The 20,146-nt window shown below is 46.2% G+C and overlaps 3 protein-coding genes across 3 annotated transcripts; 1 reads left to right on the top strand and 2 right to left on the bottom strand.

The window, feature by feature from the left end:
- Positions 1-3,291: 3,291 nt before the first annotated feature.
- LOC123089946 (uncharacterized) lies at positions 3,292-10,791 on the top strand. Its single transcript, XM_044511475.1, has 7 exons — positions 3,292-3,412; positions 4,578-4,631; positions 4,728-4,972; positions 5,888-5,995; positions 6,138-6,224; positions 6,341-6,603; positions 10,411-10,791. Exons 1-7 carry the CDS (start codon positions 3,292-3,294, stop codon positions 10,469-10,471), a joined length of 939 nt encoding a protein of 312 aa, XP_044367410.1. The 3' UTR covers positions 10,472-10,791.
- A 1,804-nt stretch (positions 10,792-12,595) lies between these two features.
- Positions 12,596-17,237, bottom strand: LOC123090931 (lariat debranching enzyme). Its single transcript, XM_044512286.1, has 10 exons — positions 17,085-17,237; positions 16,816-16,932; positions 16,008-16,165; positions 15,367-15,488; positions 15,032-15,225; positions 13,976-14,158; positions 13,769-13,887; positions 13,520-13,659; positions 13,178-13,258; positions 12,596-12,923 (listed from the first exon to the last, which is right to left on the bottom strand). Exons 1-10 carry the CDS (start codon positions 17,088-17,090, stop codon positions 12,820-12,822), a joined length of 1,224 nt encoding a protein of 407 aa, XP_044368221.1. The 5' UTR covers positions 17,091-17,237; the 3' UTR covers positions 12,596-12,819.
- Positions 17,238-17,769: 532 nt separating this feature from the next.
- On the bottom strand, positions 17,770-18,282 carry LOC123090932 (uncharacterized). Its single transcript, XM_044512287.1, has one exon. It carries the CDS (start codon positions 18,199-18,201, stop codon positions 17,911-17,913), a length of 291 nt encoding a protein of 96 aa, XP_044368222.1. The 5' UTR covers positions 18,202-18,282; the 3' UTR covers positions 17,770-17,910.
- Between the last annotated feature and the right edge of the window lie 1,864 nt (positions 18,283-20,146).

Below are 20,146 nucleotides of genomic sequence, written 5' to 3'. Positions count from 1 at the left end.
ATCACAGAAGCCATGATAGCAATGATCTCCAATCTTAACAGAAACAACGGGCATGCCAACAACTGGTTTACTCTTATCTATTTTATCTTGTTCAGTGTCAACTCGTTTGGCAATTCTAGTAGCTTCCTTACATAAATAAATAGGATGCCCTTCAATATTATCAACTAAGAGATCTTTAGCTATTGAATTTTAGGTTTCACTTTAATTTGTTTAGAGGGATTAGGTATTTTAACATTACTTTTATGAACTACATATGTAGCCTTAACATGTTCCTTAATCCTAATAGGGAAAGGAGGTTTCTCAATATAAGTGGTAGGCACAACTGGATTAGTAGTATAAGCAATTGTTTCAGTTTTAACAATAACGGGTTCTTCACAAATTCCTTCAATGAGAGGATGAAATTTAATCAACTTCTCTTTAGGGAGATCAACATGAACAACAAATGATTCACAAAATGTATCTACTATATCAGAGTCTAGTCCATAATTTGTGCTAAGCTTATGAAAAGCATTTGCTTCTATGAAAAACTTAACACAATCAAACTCAAGATTTATACCTAACCCGTTACCTTTGTTGATTTCTCAATCTTCATAGTTGCGTTTATTCCTTTCAAGATCACAATTGAATTCAATAGTTCTATTCATGAAGGAGCCAGCAGAAGAAGTATTAAGCATTGTTTTATCTTCATGAGAAAGCCGAGCATAATTTTTTTGCATAATCACTTTTCTTGAGAGCTCGTGATTGGGGAATATATGCATCATATATTTAAGCCTCACCCAAGGTAGAGCGATACTTTATCCTTCACGAGGCCAAAAATTATATTTATATATATAATTCCCAATCACGATGAACCAAGTGCATGGGATAAAATTTCTGGTGGAATTCCAGCTTCAATCGGTTCTAGTCCCATGTTTCAGATTCATCCAATAACATATACCATGACAATGACTTTCCCCCCAAAGATAAAGGGAATAATTTCTTCATAAATCCATCCTCGGATAAACATGTAAGCTTAAATTATCCACAAACTATCTATATAGATTAGGTACATATCAGGATGTACTATTTCATCTCCTGCGTAAGGAGTAGCTAGCAGCTTCTATAAAACACCTGAGGGAATCTGATAATAAATATTCTTAGTAGGTTCAGTAGGTTGCGGAGCGGCTCTTGCCACTTTCGACTGAGGTGAAGATACCCCGGACAAGCCCCTCAAAGGATTACTTTCCATAGTGACAAGTAAAGATAAATTTCAGCACTTAATATAAATGTTTCCTTACCAAAGGTGCTTCACTCCCCGGCAATGGCGCCATAAAAGATTCTTGATGACCCACAAGTATAGGGGATCAATCGTAGTCATTTCTATAAGTAAGAGTGTCAAACCCAACGAGGAGCAAAAGGAAATGATAAGCGATTTTCAGCAATGTATTCTCTGCAAGTACTAAAAGTAGTAGCAACGTGTAGTTTGATAGTAAGATAATTCGTAACAAGTAGCAAGTAATAATAGTAGCAAGGTGCAGTAAGGTGGCCCAATCTTTTTTATAGCAAAGGACAAGCCTAGATTACTTCTTATAGTGAGCAAAACGTTCTCGAGGACACATAGGAATTCTTGCCTAGTCACGTTCATTATGTTTGGTTGATTCACGTTCACTACTTTGATAATTTGATATGTCGATAGACTGATGCTAGGGTGTTGTTCTTACTTGAACATGCAACCCACCTATGATTACCCCCTCTCGCAAGCATCCACAACTACGGAAGAAGAATTAAAATAAATCTAATCATGACATGAAACATATGGATTCAAATCAGCCCCTTACGGAATAGTGTTTAAAATAGGGTTTAAGATTCTGTCACTCTCGCAACCCATCATCTACTTACTACTCCTCAATGCCTTCCCTCAAGCCCAAATATAATGAAGTGTCGTATAGTCGACGTACACACCACACCGCTAAAAAAAGAACAACACATATATCATCAAAACCTAAACGCTGACTGGCGCGCGTGCTATTAGGAACGCTGGAGCGGCTGCAAGACGACCATCCATCAAAAAATCCGACCAAGGTGGGACAAAATTTCTGTTCTGACCTTTGCTGTAAACTTAATCACGAATTGACCTCGTTTTGAAAAGATTTTCGAATCTGACATTTTCCGGTCACGCCAACATCTTTGGCGTCTGGTTTGCACGGCAAACGCCAGGGTCCGTGGCGTTTGGCCCTGGCCCACACTTGCCTGGTCGGCGCTGATGTGGCGATGTGGAGACGCCATCCATCTTGGCGTTTGGGGAAGACGCCATAGCTCTCGGCGTTTGGTCCTACTCAATCACTTAAACCAAAAAAGCTACATGCACCATTACTGGAGTTGCTTCTATAAACAATTCTCTTGATTAATTACTCCCATAACTAAAAGCCTGCTAACCATCATTGCAAAACGAATTAACCCGCACCTAAATGCAACCAGTGGCGACAAATTTTCTGTACGGATCGACTTTGGATGAGCCGTGAGGGTGAGATGGAGCAGATTTTTAGGAGATTAATATGGTGATCCGGTTTTAAATTAATTAATTCGCATGATGATTTGCTTTTCTGTAATATCTGCGGTTGTTAGCCTATTATAAGGGCATCTCCAACGCTGACCCTCAAATCTTCCGCAACCGTTTGGACCGTGCTGTTCGGACAAAGAATTCATCCAACATGGTTCTGTATCGGTCCACGGCGTGGTCCCGATGCTTTTTCTTTCGCAAACCAGAGAAAAAAATGTGGGGGAGCTTTCCGGGAGTCGGGACTGCTGTCACGCCCGCTTCTGACATCCCTGGCCCATCCAAACCCTCCTCCCTCATCGGTGCACGCTTCCCGCTCGAAACGGTCAGCGTGGATCCAGAGCGTCAGTGTCCGCATTCATGAGGACCAGAGCGGACGCGGCCACTCATTGGCGCCATCATTGAAGCAGCGCGCCGACCGAAAGAGCGCCGCTCGCACCGCTTCCCGGTGCTGGCGTATGTTCCACGTTCAAACGACACGACGGCAGCCGGTCCGTCCGTCTGCCGCCCACATTGACGGTGCCCCCCTCAAACGCCCGGACTGACCGGCACCCCTCATATCCAGGCCAAATATAGGACGGATATGGAGACGTCTAGGCATGCCCGCCACGTCGGACCCGGCCCACGCTGGCGCACCCGACCCCCAATTCCTCCCTATCCGCTCACCGGAACAAAACCTAGCCACTTCACTCCCCTCCCCTCCACTCTGCTCTGCCACCCAAGCTCGTCTCCGACTCCTTCCGACCATCTCTGGCATGGCGGGCAGCGAATCTGAGTCCTTCACCTCCAGATCCGTCGACTCCGAGCTTATCTCACGCGGCCCCGAGGAGGAGATGGCCGTCCGACTTGCACTCCGCCGCGCCTGGGAGGAGGCCCGTGCACGGCAGCGGTCGGACTCTGTGGATGTGGAGTGCATTTCTTAAGGCATATGACCGGTCACTGTCCACGGACGCGCCTAGACGCGTTCGCGAATGTTTGAGGGGTCCGATTTGCCAAGTCCGGTTGTAGATGCTCTAATAAACCTACACAGAGGAGTATTTCATTTGTTGTCTAGACATGCCTACGCCAAGACCAAGGTATTTTGTTCGAATCCTGAATTTCGATTTTTTTTGACAATGTCTCTCGTTTTGCTAAACATAGCCAGATGGGTATGTGTGAAGACTACGTTTGTGTGTTCTAGCAGCTTGCAAATTCTCGTGAAGAAAAAAACAAGTGGTGATTTGGTCAAGAGATCATCTCATATACTGTAACTTTAATCCCTTAAATTCAAGGCAGATCTCTTGATTCTCTTCTCCTTTTCTTTTTGCGTGCATGATACCAAATCAGGCCATGCTTGGATCCAAGGGACTATTTTTAGTCTGACTAAAACTAGTCTCTTTTAGAGGCTAAAGTTCCATTCACCTCTGACTAAAGAGAGGCTAGAACTAGTCTTGAGACTAAAAACTTTTAGTCAGGGAAACCCTATTAAAATGTAGATTAGTCCTCTCTCTCCTCATTTAACTCCTTTCTTTTAACACATGCAAGTTCGGGATTGGAGAGTTTGGAGAATAATAAATGCTCATTAACTCATTTTAGTCTATTTAGTATTTGTATCCAAGCATGGGTGAGGCTAGCAAGTTTTAGTCCGACTACTTTTAGTCATGGGACTAAAACGTATCCAAGCACCCTCTCACGATGAGGTAACCATACATGCTAGCTCTAGCATGGGCTGGGCTATCAATCAGGCCATTAATTACGGGAGTTAATTAAGAGATTTTTTTATACTACAGAAGCAACTTCATTAATGGTGCATATAGCCTTTCCTTTTCTTTGTTTAAGTGATGGAGTAGGACCAAACGCCAAGGATTATGGCGTTTCCCCCAAACACCAAGTGTCTCCGCATCGCCACATCAGCACCAACTAGGCAAGTGTGGGCCAGGGCCAAACGCCACGCATTCTGGCGTCTGCCGTGCAAACCAGACGCCAAAGATGTTGGCGTGACCAAAAAAGATCAGATTCAAAAATCTTTTTAAAACGAAGTCAATTCGTGATTAATTTACAGAAAAGGTCAAAACAGAAATTTTGTCCACCAAGGTGCGGTGCGTTTTGTCGTTTCGTAAGTTTGGCTGAAACGAGCCCCTCCAGTTCTTCGGTTTTTCCCCATCTTCCATTCCCGTCCCTCACGCTTTCCACACGGGGCGACAGAATTGAGCAATCCCTAGCCGCCGGAATTTGACGGCAGTAGCCGGCGAGAGTCCACCGCCGACGGGGAGAGCCTCTCCGGTTGGAACGACCACCCACATCGGGGCTGAGGGGAATCGCGCGCGTGGCCAGGACGTGGACCGACGGGAGAGACGCGGCGCCGCGGGCGCGGCGGGGAGAAGAGAGGAAGGGGGCGCGTGTGGGCGGCTGGCCGACGGGGAACCAACGCGTCTCTGCCACATCTACGAACTGCAAGTCAGTTTTCCGACGGCTATTCCTCCATTTTTCTCGTCTTCTCCAGAGGAAGAGCGGTAGGGGAGCAAATTGGAGACTAAAATCGCGAGCGGGGAGGTGAAATCGTAGTCCCAGTCGGCGATTCAAACCAAAATCGCGTCAGAGCTGTTGCCTACAGAAAAATCTCATCTCTGTTTGCCTGCATATTTGTGTTGGTTGCCTAATTACGTTGCCTACAACAAACCTCATCTCTGTTGCCGGCATATCTGCCCTGTAGGCAAATATATGTTGTCCATTTTATGTGTTTGTAGGCAACTCAAGTACTCAACCTGTATATATGTAGGCAAACTCACACACTAGTTAAGCTGGACGAGGGTTCTGTAGGCAACATCTATGTTTTTTCTGTAGGCAAATATATGCTGTCCATTTTTTCTGTGTTTGTAGGCAAGCTTAAGTACTGTAATATGGATTGTTACTTGGTCCTTTTTGTAGAAGGCCAATTTCTGTCAGGTTACTTGGTCTTTTTTTTGTGTTTTCGCATGGGGGGGGGGGGGGGGGATGTGATCAGTTTGTGTTCATTACAACACAAATACTGTAATTCATGTGCTCATAGAAAAATTAATAATCAAAATCAAATTATAATAGGGGTCCCAGGTTTGACCCCATGGTACAGGCTACATCCTGGGATTTATTCCTCTTCTGAACAAACCGTCATGCAACATTTTCTAATCCTATTTTATGTTTACATCAACCACACATTTTTACTTCTAGATATGAAATGTCCTGTCATTTCCTCGCCTTTTTGCTCCAGATGATTACAATGCTGTTCACACTGTAGTTGAGTGGCATGCCCGCTATAGAACTCTGAACATGTTTACTGATAACCTCTAACAATCAGTTAATTTATGCCCTTTTTTCCTTTTGATGATTCTCTAGCAATCATGTGCTGTTCAAGACCTGGAAACAAATAGTTTGAGTGCGAAACGAACAGGGATTTCTAGTAATCATGTTTTTGCAATCAGCCCTAGAAGATTATGGGAGGAGGTACAGAGTGGGAAATGAATAGTTTTCAGCAGGGAGCTTAAGTGTCGACTTTAAACATTTTTTTGGATACACAACACTGTAACTAAAAATGTCAGCACTTACCATTTTTTTTCTTTTTTTTTCTTTCACCATGTGGATTCAGACTTACTTCCAGAACAACATTTTCATCAAGAGTGACATAGACAAACATTTTGACAACAAGACACAGAGGCTAAGCCGATGCGAATCAGTAAGATCAACACAATTTCTTTTTCCAGTTACATGGCCTTTTTTCTGCATGGGGGCCTGCTCTGTTCTCCTTTTTTTTGTGCCCATCTCACCAACTCTTTTCACATGCATGACCAGTTTTCGTTCCCGGCACTAGAGGTTCTTGACAAGGAGAATCCAAAGGAGTCGGGCCACTACTGGTCGATGGTGTTGAAAATTAGGGACAAGCGTTTCAAGATGCTAGACTCGGCAAGGACGCTCAAAGATAAGGCATTCCTGTCAACCGCAAACAAAATCATGGAGGGGATTAAAGCAAATTGGGAGAAGCACTATAACACCTCAAGCGTGCAGATCAAAGATTGCAAACTACAAGAAATCAAATGCCCAAAGCAGGACAACATGCAAGTCTAGCCTAGCCTGTATATTTTTTCTTTTTCTTTTCACACCCTAAAATGTCTTTTTATTTCCCTGTTAGTAAGGAAGCAAGATCATTTTTAGGCACATATACACAACTAGTAAGAAAAACAACAACATAAGTTAATATCATCACCATGTCGCCTAACACATCGCCCCAATCGCCCACACAACCACACTTCCCCTTGAATATCACACAAGCCTGGCCATACCAAACTCGCCCACTCCTGACAGGTCGCCTAACCTGTCGAGCTACTCGCCCACACGCACCTGACACCCCTTGAAAATCGCCTAAAGCCGACAATACCAACTCGCCCACCACCGGCGTACTATGTCGCTTAACCAGTTGACCTAGTCGGCCACACACACCCCACACACCTCGGAAATCGCCTAAGCCCGGCAATACCACCTCACGCCACCCCCGGCATGCTAGGTCGCCTAACTTGTTGACCTAGTCGCCCACACAAGACCCTCACACCCCTCGAAAATCGACCTGAGCCAGCAATACCAACTCGCCTACCCCCAGCATGCTAGGTCGCCTAACCCGTCGACCTACTCGCCCACACGGGACCCCCCCCCCCACACACACACACCATTGAAAGTCGACCTCAGCCGGCAATACCAACTCGCCTACCCCGTCATGCTAGGTCGCCTAACCAGTCGACCTAGTCGCCCACACGCATCCCCCACACCCCTCGGAAATCGCCTAAGCCGGCAATACCAACTTGCCTACCCTCGGCGTGCTAGGTCGCCTAACCCATCAACCTACTCGCCCACACGGGACCCCCCCCCCCACACACCACCGGAAATCTACCTCAGCCGGCAAATACCAACTCGCCTCCCCGGGCGTGCTAGGTCGCCTAACCAGTCGACCAAGTCGCCCACACGCACCCCCCACACCTCTTGGAAATAGCCTAAGCTAGCAATACCAACTCGCCTACCCACGCGTGCTAGGTCGCCTAACCTGTCGACCTACGAGCCCACATTGGACGCCCACGACCATCGGAAATCGACTTGAGCTGGCAATACCATCTTGCCTACCCCGGCGTGCTAGGTCGCCTAACCAGTCGACCTAGTCGCCCACACGCAACCCCCCTCCCCCGCACACACACACCTCAGAAATCGCCTAAGCCGGCAATACCAACTCGCCTACCCACGGCGTGCTAGGTCGCCTAACCAGTCGACCTAGTGACCCACACGGGGCCCCCACACCATCGGAAATCGACTTGAGCCGGCAATAGAACTCGCCTACCCCCGGTGTGCTAGGTCGCCTAACTCGTCGACCTACTCGCCCACACGGGTCCCCCACACATCATCAGAAATCGACCTTAGCCGGCAATACCAACTCGCCTACCCTGGCGTACTAGGTCGCCTAACCAGTTGACCTAGTCGCCCACACGCACCCCCACACCCCTTGGAAATCGCCTAAGCTGGCAATACCAACTCGCCTTCCAACGGCGTGCTACGTCGCCTAACCCGTCGACCTACTCGCCCACACAGGACCCCCACACACACCATCGTAAGTCGATCTCAACCGGCAATACCAACTCGCCTACCCTGGCGTGCTAGGTCGCCTAACCAGTCGACCTAGTCGCCCACACGCACCCCCACACCCCTTGGAAATCGCCTAAGCTGGCAATACCAACTCGCCTTCCCACGGTGTGCTACGCCGCCTAACCCGTCGATCTACTCGCCCACACGGGACCCCCCCACACCATCGGAAATTGACCTCAGCCGGCAATACCAATTCGCCTACCCCATCATGCTAGGTCGCCTAACCAGTCGACCTAGTTTCCCACACGCACCCCCCACACCCCTCGGAAATCGCCTAAGCTGGCAATACCAACTCGCCTACCCCCGACATGCTAGGTCGCCTAAACCATCGACCTACTCGCCCACACGGGACCCCACACACCATCGGAAAATCGACCTCAGCCGGCAATACCAACTCGCGTACCCCGTCATGCTAGGTCGCCTAACAAGTCGACCTAGTTTCCCACATGCACCCCCCACACCCCTCGGAAATCGCCTAAGCCGGCAATACCAACTCGCCTACCCCCGGCGTGCTAGGTCGCCTAAACCATCGACCTACTCGCCCACACGGGACCCCCCCCCACACCATCAGAAATCGATCTCAATCGGCAATACCAACTCGCCTACCCCCGGCGTGCTAGGTCGCCTAACCAGTCGACCTAGTAGCCCACACGCACCCCCCACACCCCTCGGAAATAGCCTAAGCAGACAACACCAACTCGCCTTCCCACGGCGTGCTAGGTCGCCTAACCAGTCGATCTACTCGGCCACACAGGACCCCCCCACACACACACCATCAAAAATTGACCTCAGCCGGCAATACCAACTCGCCTACCCCGTCATGCTAGGTCGCCTAACCAGTCGACCTAGTTTCCGACACGCACCCCCCACACCCCTCGGAAATCGCCTAAGCCGGCAATACCAACTCGCCTACCCCCGGCGTGCTAGGTCGCCTAAACCATCGACCTACCCGCCCACACGGGACCCCCACACACCATCGGAAATCGATCTCAGCCGGCAATACCAACTCGCCTACCCCCGGCGTGCTAGGTCGCCTAACCAGTCGACCTAGTCGCCCACATGCACCCCCCACACCCCTCGGAAATAGCCTAAGCCGGCAATACCAACTCGCCTTCCCACGGCGTGCTAGGTCGCCTAACCCGTCGATCTACTCGCCCACACGGGACCCCCACACACCATCGGAAATCGACCTCGGCCGGCAATACCAACTCGCCTACCCCGTCATGCTGGGTCGCCTAACCAGTCGACCTAGTCGCCCACACGCACCCCCTACACCCCTCGGAAATCTCCTAAGCCGGCAATACCAACTCGCCTACCCCCGGCGTGCTAGGTCGCCTAAGCCGTCGACCTACTCGCCCACACGGAACCCCCACACACCATTGGAAATCGATCTCAACCGGCAATACCAACTCGCCTACCCCGGCGTGCTAGGTCGCCTAACCAGTTGACCTAGTCGCCTAAACTGCCTAACGAGGGTGGTAGGGGGTTCGGGCGGGTCGGCGGGTGGGGGATACTAAAGTTGACTTTTGCAAACAGCGCACACATTTCCCTGGCACACACACCAACTCTTTGGATTTTTTCGTTACTCTTTTTTCATTAAGACGTAGAAGGCTTCCCCCCTCCCCCTTACGTGGGCATGGATTTATCAGCACTATGGTGGATTTAATTTCCAAGAAAATCCTTTGGTATGTTGCTGTTGCCTCCTCTTTCAACCTTGCCATTGGCATCCCAATAATGGGAGTATGTAGATAGTGTGAAGTGTTCATATAGGCAAAGACTAAAGAGCTTGTGATTCTGTTATACTGTTTGTCCACCTACTACAGAACCTCATGATTCATACAATTTCATTGTGAATTGCCTGGAGAGGTTTCCGCAGTACAAGTACCGTGATTTCTACATTGTAGGAGAGTCATAGTTTACTCTCTTTTTTGCTGCTATAACTGGTTTGAGGAAGCACATCCTGAACTTGCAAGGCTTGTACCTGACGTGTAATTGCTTTACAGGATTTCAAAAATCACCAAAACAAACCAAACTCAGTGAGCAGCTTTTACAGGGTTGCATGAATTTTTTCTACAACTAGTTTTTAGGCTTTTTGCGCTTGGCTACTTTTGTGCTTTTGTAAGCAACACGACTTTACTACAAGTTTTTTTTGTAAGCAACTACAAATGAATTATTGACCAGCTTTTACTATACACAGATTACTAACACAAATAACTCTGCTTCTTTTCTTTTCTTTTTAGCAGAAGCAAGGTGCAAGACAATAGAGAAGATACAATTCAAGATTCAGCAACTTTTATCTAGCATCCAGTTCTACAGGGTACGGGGATGCAAGAACAGGGGACAAGATCCAAGTCATGTTCTGCAAACACTTTGTTACAGGGGCAATTTTTGCAACTAGAAGATTATGGGAGAAGGTAGAGAGTGGGAAATCCACTAGTTCTAGAACTAAAAGAAGTTCATGGCCAAAATAATTGGAACAACCCTTTTACCTTTGTTGTTTTTCACTGGGAGAAGCTTTCCCAGCTCTGCTAATATTTTTGCCCACAACTCACCAGAATTTTTGCCTGATCAGCAAGAAGAGTTGCAGACGCAATTGTGTTTTCAGAATTTTCCCCATGATCTTTTGCCTTGTTTTTGTCTCTATTTTACTCTGTTTTTTCGCTGTGGGAGTAGAGCTCCACAACGCTAGGCCATGGCATCCAGCGGTGGCTGGGGGAAGGAGTTGCACGGGGGATCTGGGCTGATGGGCGTAGGATTTTCTGGTGCTGGGTGGAGGGGGAGGATCAGTGGATCACGTGAGGGAAAGGATGGCTGGTTGTCGGGACGTTGCAACGAGATGGGGAAGCTGTACTTGCCTTCTTTAGCACGTGGGGTGGGGGACTGATAGGGTCACTTTTCTTAATTGCCGGCCGCAAGATCCGCCCGCATAGCGCGCGGGCGCTGTGTAGCAACCTCCTCGTCAAAATATTGAACGAATACCAATTTCACATAATTACTTATAGACTTCTCCCATGTCCTCAAGAACAAATAAAACTACTCACAATTCATGTTCAAGATCAGAGGAGTAATTTATGATCAAAGATTTGAACATATAATCTTTCACCAAGTGAATCAACTAGCATCAACTATAAGATGTAATCAACACTGCTAGCAACCCGCAGGTATCAATCTGAGATTTTGGGCAAAGATTGAATAAAAGAGAGAAACTAGGGTTTGAGAGGAGATGATGCTAGTGAAGATGTTGATGGAGATGAGTCTTCCCATGATGAGAGGATCGTTGGTGATATCGATGGCTTCGGTTTCCCCCTCCGGAAGGAAAGTATCCCGGGCGGAATCGCTCCGCTGGAGAGCAAAGTGCTTCTGTTCAGGTTCCGCCTCGAGACGGTGACGCTTCGTCCCAAAGTCTTCTTTTGAATTTTTTTCTAGGGCAAATAGCATCATATAGGAGGAGGGCTACGGAGGCCTGTTGGTGGGCCCACAAAGTCACATGGCGCGCCTCGGGGCTGCGCCACCTGAGCTTGTGGCCCACTGGTGTGGCCCCTCCTCGTGATTCTTTTTCTAGTATTTTTATTGATTCCAAAATAAATCTCCGTAAAATTTTAGGTCATTTGGAGCTCCGGAGAATGGCTATCTCTGTTGTAACTTTTTCGGGTCCAAAATTTCAGCTGCCGGCAATTTCCCTCTTCATATAGATTTGCATAATAAGAGAGGGAAGACATTATAATCGCATTATAAAGTGAAATTGACCCAAAACATTATAAATGACAGTAGGAAAACATGATGCAAAATGAGCGTACCAGTCTCCACAAAGCTCCGCCACTGTTTTCCTGCACACAAAAAAAACAAAAAAAACTCCGCCACTGAATTAGGATCTTCCTTTCATGCGGCTTTCATCCACATCCCGTTGTGGTTTTCACTGGCGACGTCGAGGAGCTGGTGATGTTTTAGTTTCTCCTATTTCGTCCCATCGCGGCCATGGTCTTCCCTTTTAGTGGTCCGGTGATGAATCAACAGCTTGACAGCTTGTCTTTTGAGGATGAATCAGCAGCTTGACGGCTTGTCTTTTGAGGAGTGTCCCTGGTCACGGTACGTTCAACGGTATAAGATTTTACCCCTTGTGCTGCGCTCGTGCTGCTATTCGAAACCTTTGAGTTTAGCCTAGTATGTCCTTACCGTGTGCATAGGCTATCAACATTGTGTTTAGCAGAACTTTGGTGATTTCAGATGCTTTGATGTAACTCTTGAGTTTCTAGTTGTGCTTTGTTTTGTTTCGGTTTCTCCAATCTATAGCAATCTCCTCACTTGATTAATAAAATTAATCATTGTTCTGAAAAATATATATAGATACTTGATACCAGAGACTCGTCAACAAAATCTAAAATAAAGAAGATTGACATTGTTAGTTAAAAAAAGACGTAATATCTCTAAAAAAATCTTGTGCTAGCATATAATAACTCCGGTTACACCTCGTAATCAAGCAAGGTTACTGTACGGTACTACGGTCTACAAGTTAGTTTTCCTTCTGCAGTTATGCTCTACAGAGGTAATAACATCCATCAAGATAGCTGGCAACAAAACCCTGGACGCAGGGATAATACAACAGAACTTGTCCTGGTGAAACCTCCAACGAGTCCACTACTTTAAGTGCTTCACTCCTCATCATCTTCGTCGTCTTCAACTTCATCGGGGAGCTCTATGTCGTCGTTGTCAAGTGCAGGTGCTGCCTGAGAGCTCGATACATTTATATCAACACCTGTTGACCAAAAGATGAGTAACCACAAGTCATCACAAAGTATAACCACGGCAGAACAACGGTTCTTCTTTTGGTAACAAAAATAGTTTGAGTGAGCGTAAACCAAAGTACTATTCATTAAGTGCAAACTGACTAGGTCAGACCGACAACCAACCAGTTATCGGTTGGCATGCATGAAACTCAAGAGTTTAAATATTAACACAAGAGAGACTGAGCTACAGCCATAAGCATTTACCAAAGAGCGAGAAACATACCGCCAGGATTAGACGAGTCCAGCAGATATGGGAGCTCTAAAAACTGGAGAAATGATTCAGTTTGTGGGTTTCTGCAAGGAACTGTGTAGCACAAGAACCATTTAAAGCACACATCAGAAGTTTGACAAAGAAAGGGCATACATTCAAATGCTTAGAATCAGATACTAATTTTGTGATACTTTATATACAAAAACAACTAGGTTGAAAGCGACGAACTGTAACATAAGATGAAATTGTGGAACTAACATAAAAGTGTATGGTAGCTCAAGATCAAGAAACATTTTTACCGTAGAATCCATAATATCTATGGCTCACAGTGAAGACATGACTATTAAAGCTTACCTGCTATGGGGGGGTTATAAATTGGCCTGGACGGATCATAAGGTGGAGCAGTCTGGGCAAAATCAAATGTCTTAGCCCCTCTAGCATTCAACTTGCTCCTAACCCACTGCCGGTCATCTTCAATATCAAGTTCTTCATTCCTGTCAGATAAGCCAATTGAATTACTCCAGCTTTGTCATTTATTGTATATTTTCAGAATATTCATTACACTGCAACAAACAAACAAGACAAAACAATTTATGCACCAACCGAATTGTACATGGCATCCGAGTTAAGGGGAAAGCACTATTGAATCTCCGTGTTATTGCAAGCCATTCTTCATCATACTGAATTTCATATGGTCCCGGATTGGATGGAATGTCTATTACCTAAAATTGATTGACATCTCAGAACAAATATGTGCAAGGAACTTATTTGTAGTGGTTCAAATGTCTGTGGTAGAGGAGATAGTAGTACCTGCAAAAAATTCCGCCCGGGAAGGCACTTATCAAGAGCAAGAAACTTAGTCGTAGGTCCATCCTCGCCATGTTGAATGATAGCTGGAAATCTACAATGAAGATGAGCTGAAAACCAGTACGGTGGTTTTAATTTGTTCAGTAATTTTGCTGCAGATTCACTGCCTAATGTTCTCTCGTTGACCTGAAATGGCAAGAGAACAGAACATTAACAATAGTTTCATATGTGTGTAGGGAAGCATGAAGCATTCCTTCTTTGAGGAAGTAGTCTCAATCAAACACTGTGCATGTCAGACCACAGTAGTCATCAGCTCACCATACGAAATTTGATGCCATAGAAATTAGTTTTCCAAATAGGCATAGTTTTGTTGCCCATAGGTGCCACCGACTAACAATGTAAGAATAACATTATCATTTTTAGCTAAAATACTAAGGTCTATCTAGTGTACCTTGACAAGATTAATTAGCAAAAAAAGGAGAGAAAAAAACAATCTTTAGCTGATCACAGATGCTGGCACAGCACTGGAAACTGTTTCGCTGCAGTAATCATCATGAAAAATGTGGCATCGCTTATTTATTATATTATTCTTCGGCTTTGACTCAAAATGTGACATTGTCACACAATAAAGTCAACACACTCCCTTGAGGCATTTTCACAAGGTTGGTGGATGATGAGTTACGAAAGGCATATGTTATAGAGAGTTGCCATGGCTTGAATATGTTGCTTACTAGGATCTAGGTAGATAGGAGGGAAGGCTCTCACTCCAGGGGCAAGATAGAAGAACCACTCTTCTAATTCTTGCTTGGCTCTATTCCTCACAGAGGGTTCTCCTTATAGAGGACTAACAATCCAATCTAAGAACAAATCGTAGATCTTATGTCTAGTTGGCTTAACGCCCAAGCTAAAATAGATCTTAATTTAGATGATAAACTACCAAATTAATAAATCATTGGAATCTTCCCCCTAACTTGGCGATGGGTGGGTCGTGTACTATGTGGACATAACAAATGTGTAACACAAAATAATCCCCTATGTCAATTGGCAACTTGGTATTACCTCTTCTTTGAAGAACGGTTTCTCTCGAAGGAGCCTCTCCCGGTTTCCATATTCAGTAATGCCAAGAGGCCAATCATGTGACATGAATATATCTAGAGGCTCCTTCACATGCATTAGCTTGAGAACATCGTAATGCCTTACATGGTACACTGATCGTATAGTAGCATTATCGTATGGAGGCCTCTCATGGTGTCCTGCATAGATTGGCAATAATAATCTCTGTTCAGGTTCTAATGACATTTACAGTTCTAGTTTAGGATCCTTCTTCAATAGGCTTCTACTCCCTAGACAATAACCTCTGGAAAGTATCCCAAGCAAGATATTAATAAACTTGCCTCGGTAATAATCATGTTGCTTATGTATTCCTGACATTCCACCAATTCGAATATTTCCAAACTTAACAACACCAGCAAACCCCAAGAAGTAGATGTTAGGTGCTGCCCATCCTCCATAGTACCTGATAGTGGTTACACCACAATTAGAAAACAGCAGGCATTGCATTTTTCAATAAGCAAAACAACACCTCATCATTGAACAACAATACTCAAATATGTTGAGTAAATCGAAAGCTGTTGATCGTCTTGTTAATAACTCTTAAGCAGATATTAGTTCAAAACCAGACACAGCCTTAGATTGAAAACAATGCATTTCTCCCTTTAATTCTATTTATTTACATCCCGAAGTTTCTATGAATAGTTACAAGGACCACAGTGCCAGGAGTATATATGTGGCTATTGGACAACACACTTCCATACATAGATAATCCTTGTCCCGGTTTGATTTTTTTTAGATTGTAAATTTGAGTAAATATCATGGGAATTCTCAGATTACTGTGCTTCAATCTTTCCCAATTTTTTACATGCAAATTCTAGTTATTGTCCTACAAAGTGAAAATATAGAATAAGGTCCCACAGCTAAACTAAACCACGGATTGGTATTTTGAAAGTTGTGTCGGGCATAAGTGACAAAGACTCACAGTTCCCACAAATAATTGGCTGCTTCATGATTCCCGCCGATGAAGATAGTTGGGTATGGGGCAACTGCTTGCCCAGAGTAGTACTTCCAAAACGAGTTCATGGTACGAAACTTTGGTGGGACATTTACACACTGTAAATCACTCTCATTCCTTACAGCCTGCATGAAAAGGTGCAATGTCAGAATGTGAAATATATCAACACGTACATAGAATTACTACCGAACATTAAACTATAACCATGTGAAAAATCAAATTGTCCATGCTCCATAGAACCGATCCAGATATGACCTTCTTAAGGACAGTAAAATAAACACATTTCCATAACAAAGGACCCAACACGACCAGACCCAGTAAGACATATTGCAGCATTCAATTCAAGGGAAGCGTGTGGTAGACTTAGAAAATGCTGTGATACCCTATCCAGATCAACTATCTATTCCAACGAGTAACAGATATTAGGTTCAAACAAACCACCAGCCAGCAGCTAGGCCATCGTGAACCAGACAGATCCCATGTCCCAAGCAGGTGCGTGCACGACATGATGCGAAACAGCATACACCAGCGTCGAGCCAAATTGTAACCTCGCAATGTATTCAAGGGGAAAAAGCAACTCCAGCTCCAATGAGGCCTTGTTCGGTTGCGTGTAAATCCGAGTGGATTGAAGGGGTTTGAGGAGGATTTAAACCTCTTCTAAGTCAAAATATGAACCAATCCTTGCCAATCCCCTTCAATCCTCTTGGGGAGAGGATTAACCGAACAAAGCCTGAAGGAGCGTGGGCAGAGGGGACTGCCTGCAGCCTGAGCGCACCTGGAAGTCGCCGCAGCAGATGAGGAGGTCGATCTTGATGCCCTCGGCCGCCTCGAGCCGCTGCATCGTGTCGTAGACCTTGTCCAGCTCCCCGTGCATGCATCCCTCCACCGCGATCTGCACAGGAAACCCGGCAAGGCATTACGTCGAGCACGTGGCCGGCACGCCAGGGAGACTCCCCGAACCAGGAACCTATTGACCGGTGCTCGGAGCACATACGGCTGCATCCAGAGAAAGGGAGAGCGGGAGAGGTTCGAGTGATCACCCACCTTCATGGCGTGCCGTGCGGGATGCGCCGGCTGGTCGGAAGGGGCAGCGAACGGCAGGGGGAAGCAGCAGGGGCAGAGGTTGGGGGTGTCGAGTTCTTTTTTTTTTCCCTATGGCGCGGTTGGGGCAGGAGGGTTAAGTAAAGTTTGGGGCAGAATTCTGCTGGAGGCCCAGTTAGAGCTGTGGGCCGAATCCTCTGCTGTCCGCCGGATTCAGCACTGGTCTCGCCAGCCACATGTAAACCATGTCCCCCTCAAAAAAAAAACTGTAAATCATGTCAAGGGATAACATGTGCTAAAAAATGTCAAGGAAACTACGCAAATTCACCATTCAAAGGAAACTACGCCGATCTCTTTTGTTTTTTCAAATGTGGTATAATACTTCTTTTTTTCGAGAGAATGTGAGCGTGAAGAAAACTACGCAAATTCACCATTCAAAGGAAAAACTTCGCAAGTTCATAGGCCCGCTTAGATAGCAGTTGAGGATGGTGTGTGGGAGCAGGGTAATTCAGCCGTCTCTTCTTTTCTTTTGAGGTTTATTAGGGGATTCTGGGTAGAATTTGAAAATTATCCCTTTGAAAGGCGCTTCAAGTTCAGAAGGTATAGCAAATCGAGCTCACGTATAGCAAATCTTATGATCGGGGTAATTCAGAAAACAGCACCCAGGATTTCACAGGAAGAAAGAAAGAAAGAAAGAAAGGAAGGAAATTCATATGCACAGTCACATTTTATCTACACATATGCCGCCATTGTCGTCGATCGGCACGGCACGGCACATGCTTGCATGGCCAAAGAGGCAAAAGCTACAGGGTTACGCGGAAATTAAGCTTCACGACGACCAGCAGCTGAGCCGCACGGCCTCATCGAACTTGCTCGCCAGCGTCGCGGGCTCCTCCTCCTCGCCGCCGGACCGACGCGCCCTCTGCTTCTGCTTTCCGTCGAACACCGTCGCCTCTGGCGCCGCATCCCGCCGCTTCGGCGCCAGGACGCCGAGGGAGAAGAAGACATTGCCAAGGCCGAACCGGAAGCCGTCGGCGCCATCCTTGCCGTGTGGCGCGTCGGCGGGGCCGTGGTGCAGCTGGTGGTAGCTCAGGAACAGCATCGACGCGCTCGGGGCCATCGCCTACCTACGTATATGTCTGCTCTTATCGATACTCTCAGAAGGAACACAACGATCTTGGATTGGATTAGATTAGGTTGGATTGGGATGTAGTTCGTCTTGCTTCCCGGCAGCGGGGGTATTTATCGGCGATCGTCTGAGAGAGGATGGGCGTGACGTGGCTGTTGAATATGGATAGGGCGGGCCCGCCACGTCGGCATGCGGGCGCGTGCCGCCCGGGGTTTCTCGAGGGGAACCGGTGGGCCATGTTTGGAGATCCGGCTGGGTGGCCGGTGGTATGGGCGGGATCCCGTGGTATGGGAGGAATTTTCTTTCTTTTTTGGGGGGGGGGGGGGGGGGGGGGGGTGCTGGTGAGAGAACAAAGGTTTTTTCAGGTAAAAAAATGGTGAGAACAAAGTTGATACGGTGGATGAAGTAGAAAATGCAGGTTGCAGGGAGCCAAATGATTTGCGGTGGTTGAAGGGCTGGGCGCTGGCACGGGCAGGGGCGCGTCGCTGCGTGGGAGGTCAGCGTCGCCAGGCGCCGAGCACATGCCCCGCCACCCGCCACGTAGGTGCGCTACCTATCGGCGGTCATTGGCGGAGGGCGAAAGCCGAAAGGCAATTGAGTGGATGCATTTTCTCACGTTTGAGTGGATGAAAAACAAGGAAATTTTACAAAGAAGTTTGAGTGGATGAAAAGTTTCCTCTAAAATGTAATACAAATAAATCCTATGAAAAAAATCCGAAGGATTGAAAATCAAACGACCATCACGGGATTTTTTTTCCTAAGAATCCAAATCCTATAAAAATCCTAGAAGATTCCTTTATATTAAAAGGAGCCCTAATGGGAGAAACTTTTCTTTTTGGTCCTCTTCTCCGGTCCTTCGGAAGGGCCAAAACTGCATCCCACCATTGACTTTGGCGTTTAGAAATCAATTAATCACATTAAAAGAATTCGACTATGCCTCAACCGATGGAATCCGAGGGAGTTGGCTAGAGCCAATCCATACCAGATAGCCGTTCCTCCATTGCCATCAGGGCATCTTTAACAACTTGTATGTTAGTTTGTTGGTAAAATATACCATGTCATCAACCAACATCTTAACATACAACAACTTCAATGGATTATATCTAATTTGTTCAATAGGATGTAAGATAATAAATAAGGTACTCTCTCGTTCTACATTGGTGCTTGTGCAGAGGATGTTGGTTCATTTACATACAACATTTCTCTCTTCCCTCATTTATTGCATGACACGTCATCAAAAATCCTATGTAACAAAGTCTACCAACAACTATCTTACAATCATTGAAGATGCCCTCACATCCGGTAGTATGAATGAAACAAACGTGCATTGAGCCGCAGGCATCGTCCCTTCTCATCTCGCAGCACGACCGCCATAGCATCCGAGCCTTCATCATCATAATATATGCAGCACCGATATTTAATTTAGTGAACGTTGGGTCTGCACAACAGTGCAAATGTTAGCTTTAAGAACTAGATCGATTCGTCTGGGAGCTGTGTATGCATGTGTAATGTGTTTTTTAACACGATACAAACGTAAGCGCTCATACATATGCGTATACATTCACCCTATGAACACATATACGCACACTCTACCTCTATTAGCACCTCTGAGAGATTAGCCGACATATCATCTTGAAATTTAGGCCTTATACAATGCAAGGTGCTTAGTGCTTTCCTTAAGCACCGGTGCTTATTTGTATAGGCTAGATGCTTAATTAGGTGTCTCTCCTGCAGAAATAGGCACTGGTGCTTTAGAAAAACTGTTTTTTTCTAAGCACCTCCTTAAGTACCTAGCATTGTACAGGGCATTACGAAGTCACCGTAAGCGTCTCGTCGTCGATGGGAATGTCTCCTCCCACTGAAAGCACATCGCGCGGAAATCCTGAAATAAATCCAGAAATAATACGAGCACCGGGACTTGAACCCTGGTGGGCTG

The sequence above is a fragment of the Triticum aestivum genome, chromosome 4B (genome assembly GCF_018294505.1).
Source record: "Triticum aestivum cultivar Chinese Spring chromosome 4B, IWGSC CS RefSeq v2.1, whole genome shotgun sequence".
Lineage (NCBI taxonomy): Eukaryota > Viridiplantae > Streptophyta > Magnoliopsida > Poales > Poaceae > Triticum > Triticum aestivum.
This window is presented reverse-complemented; position numbering and strand designations above follow the sequence as displayed.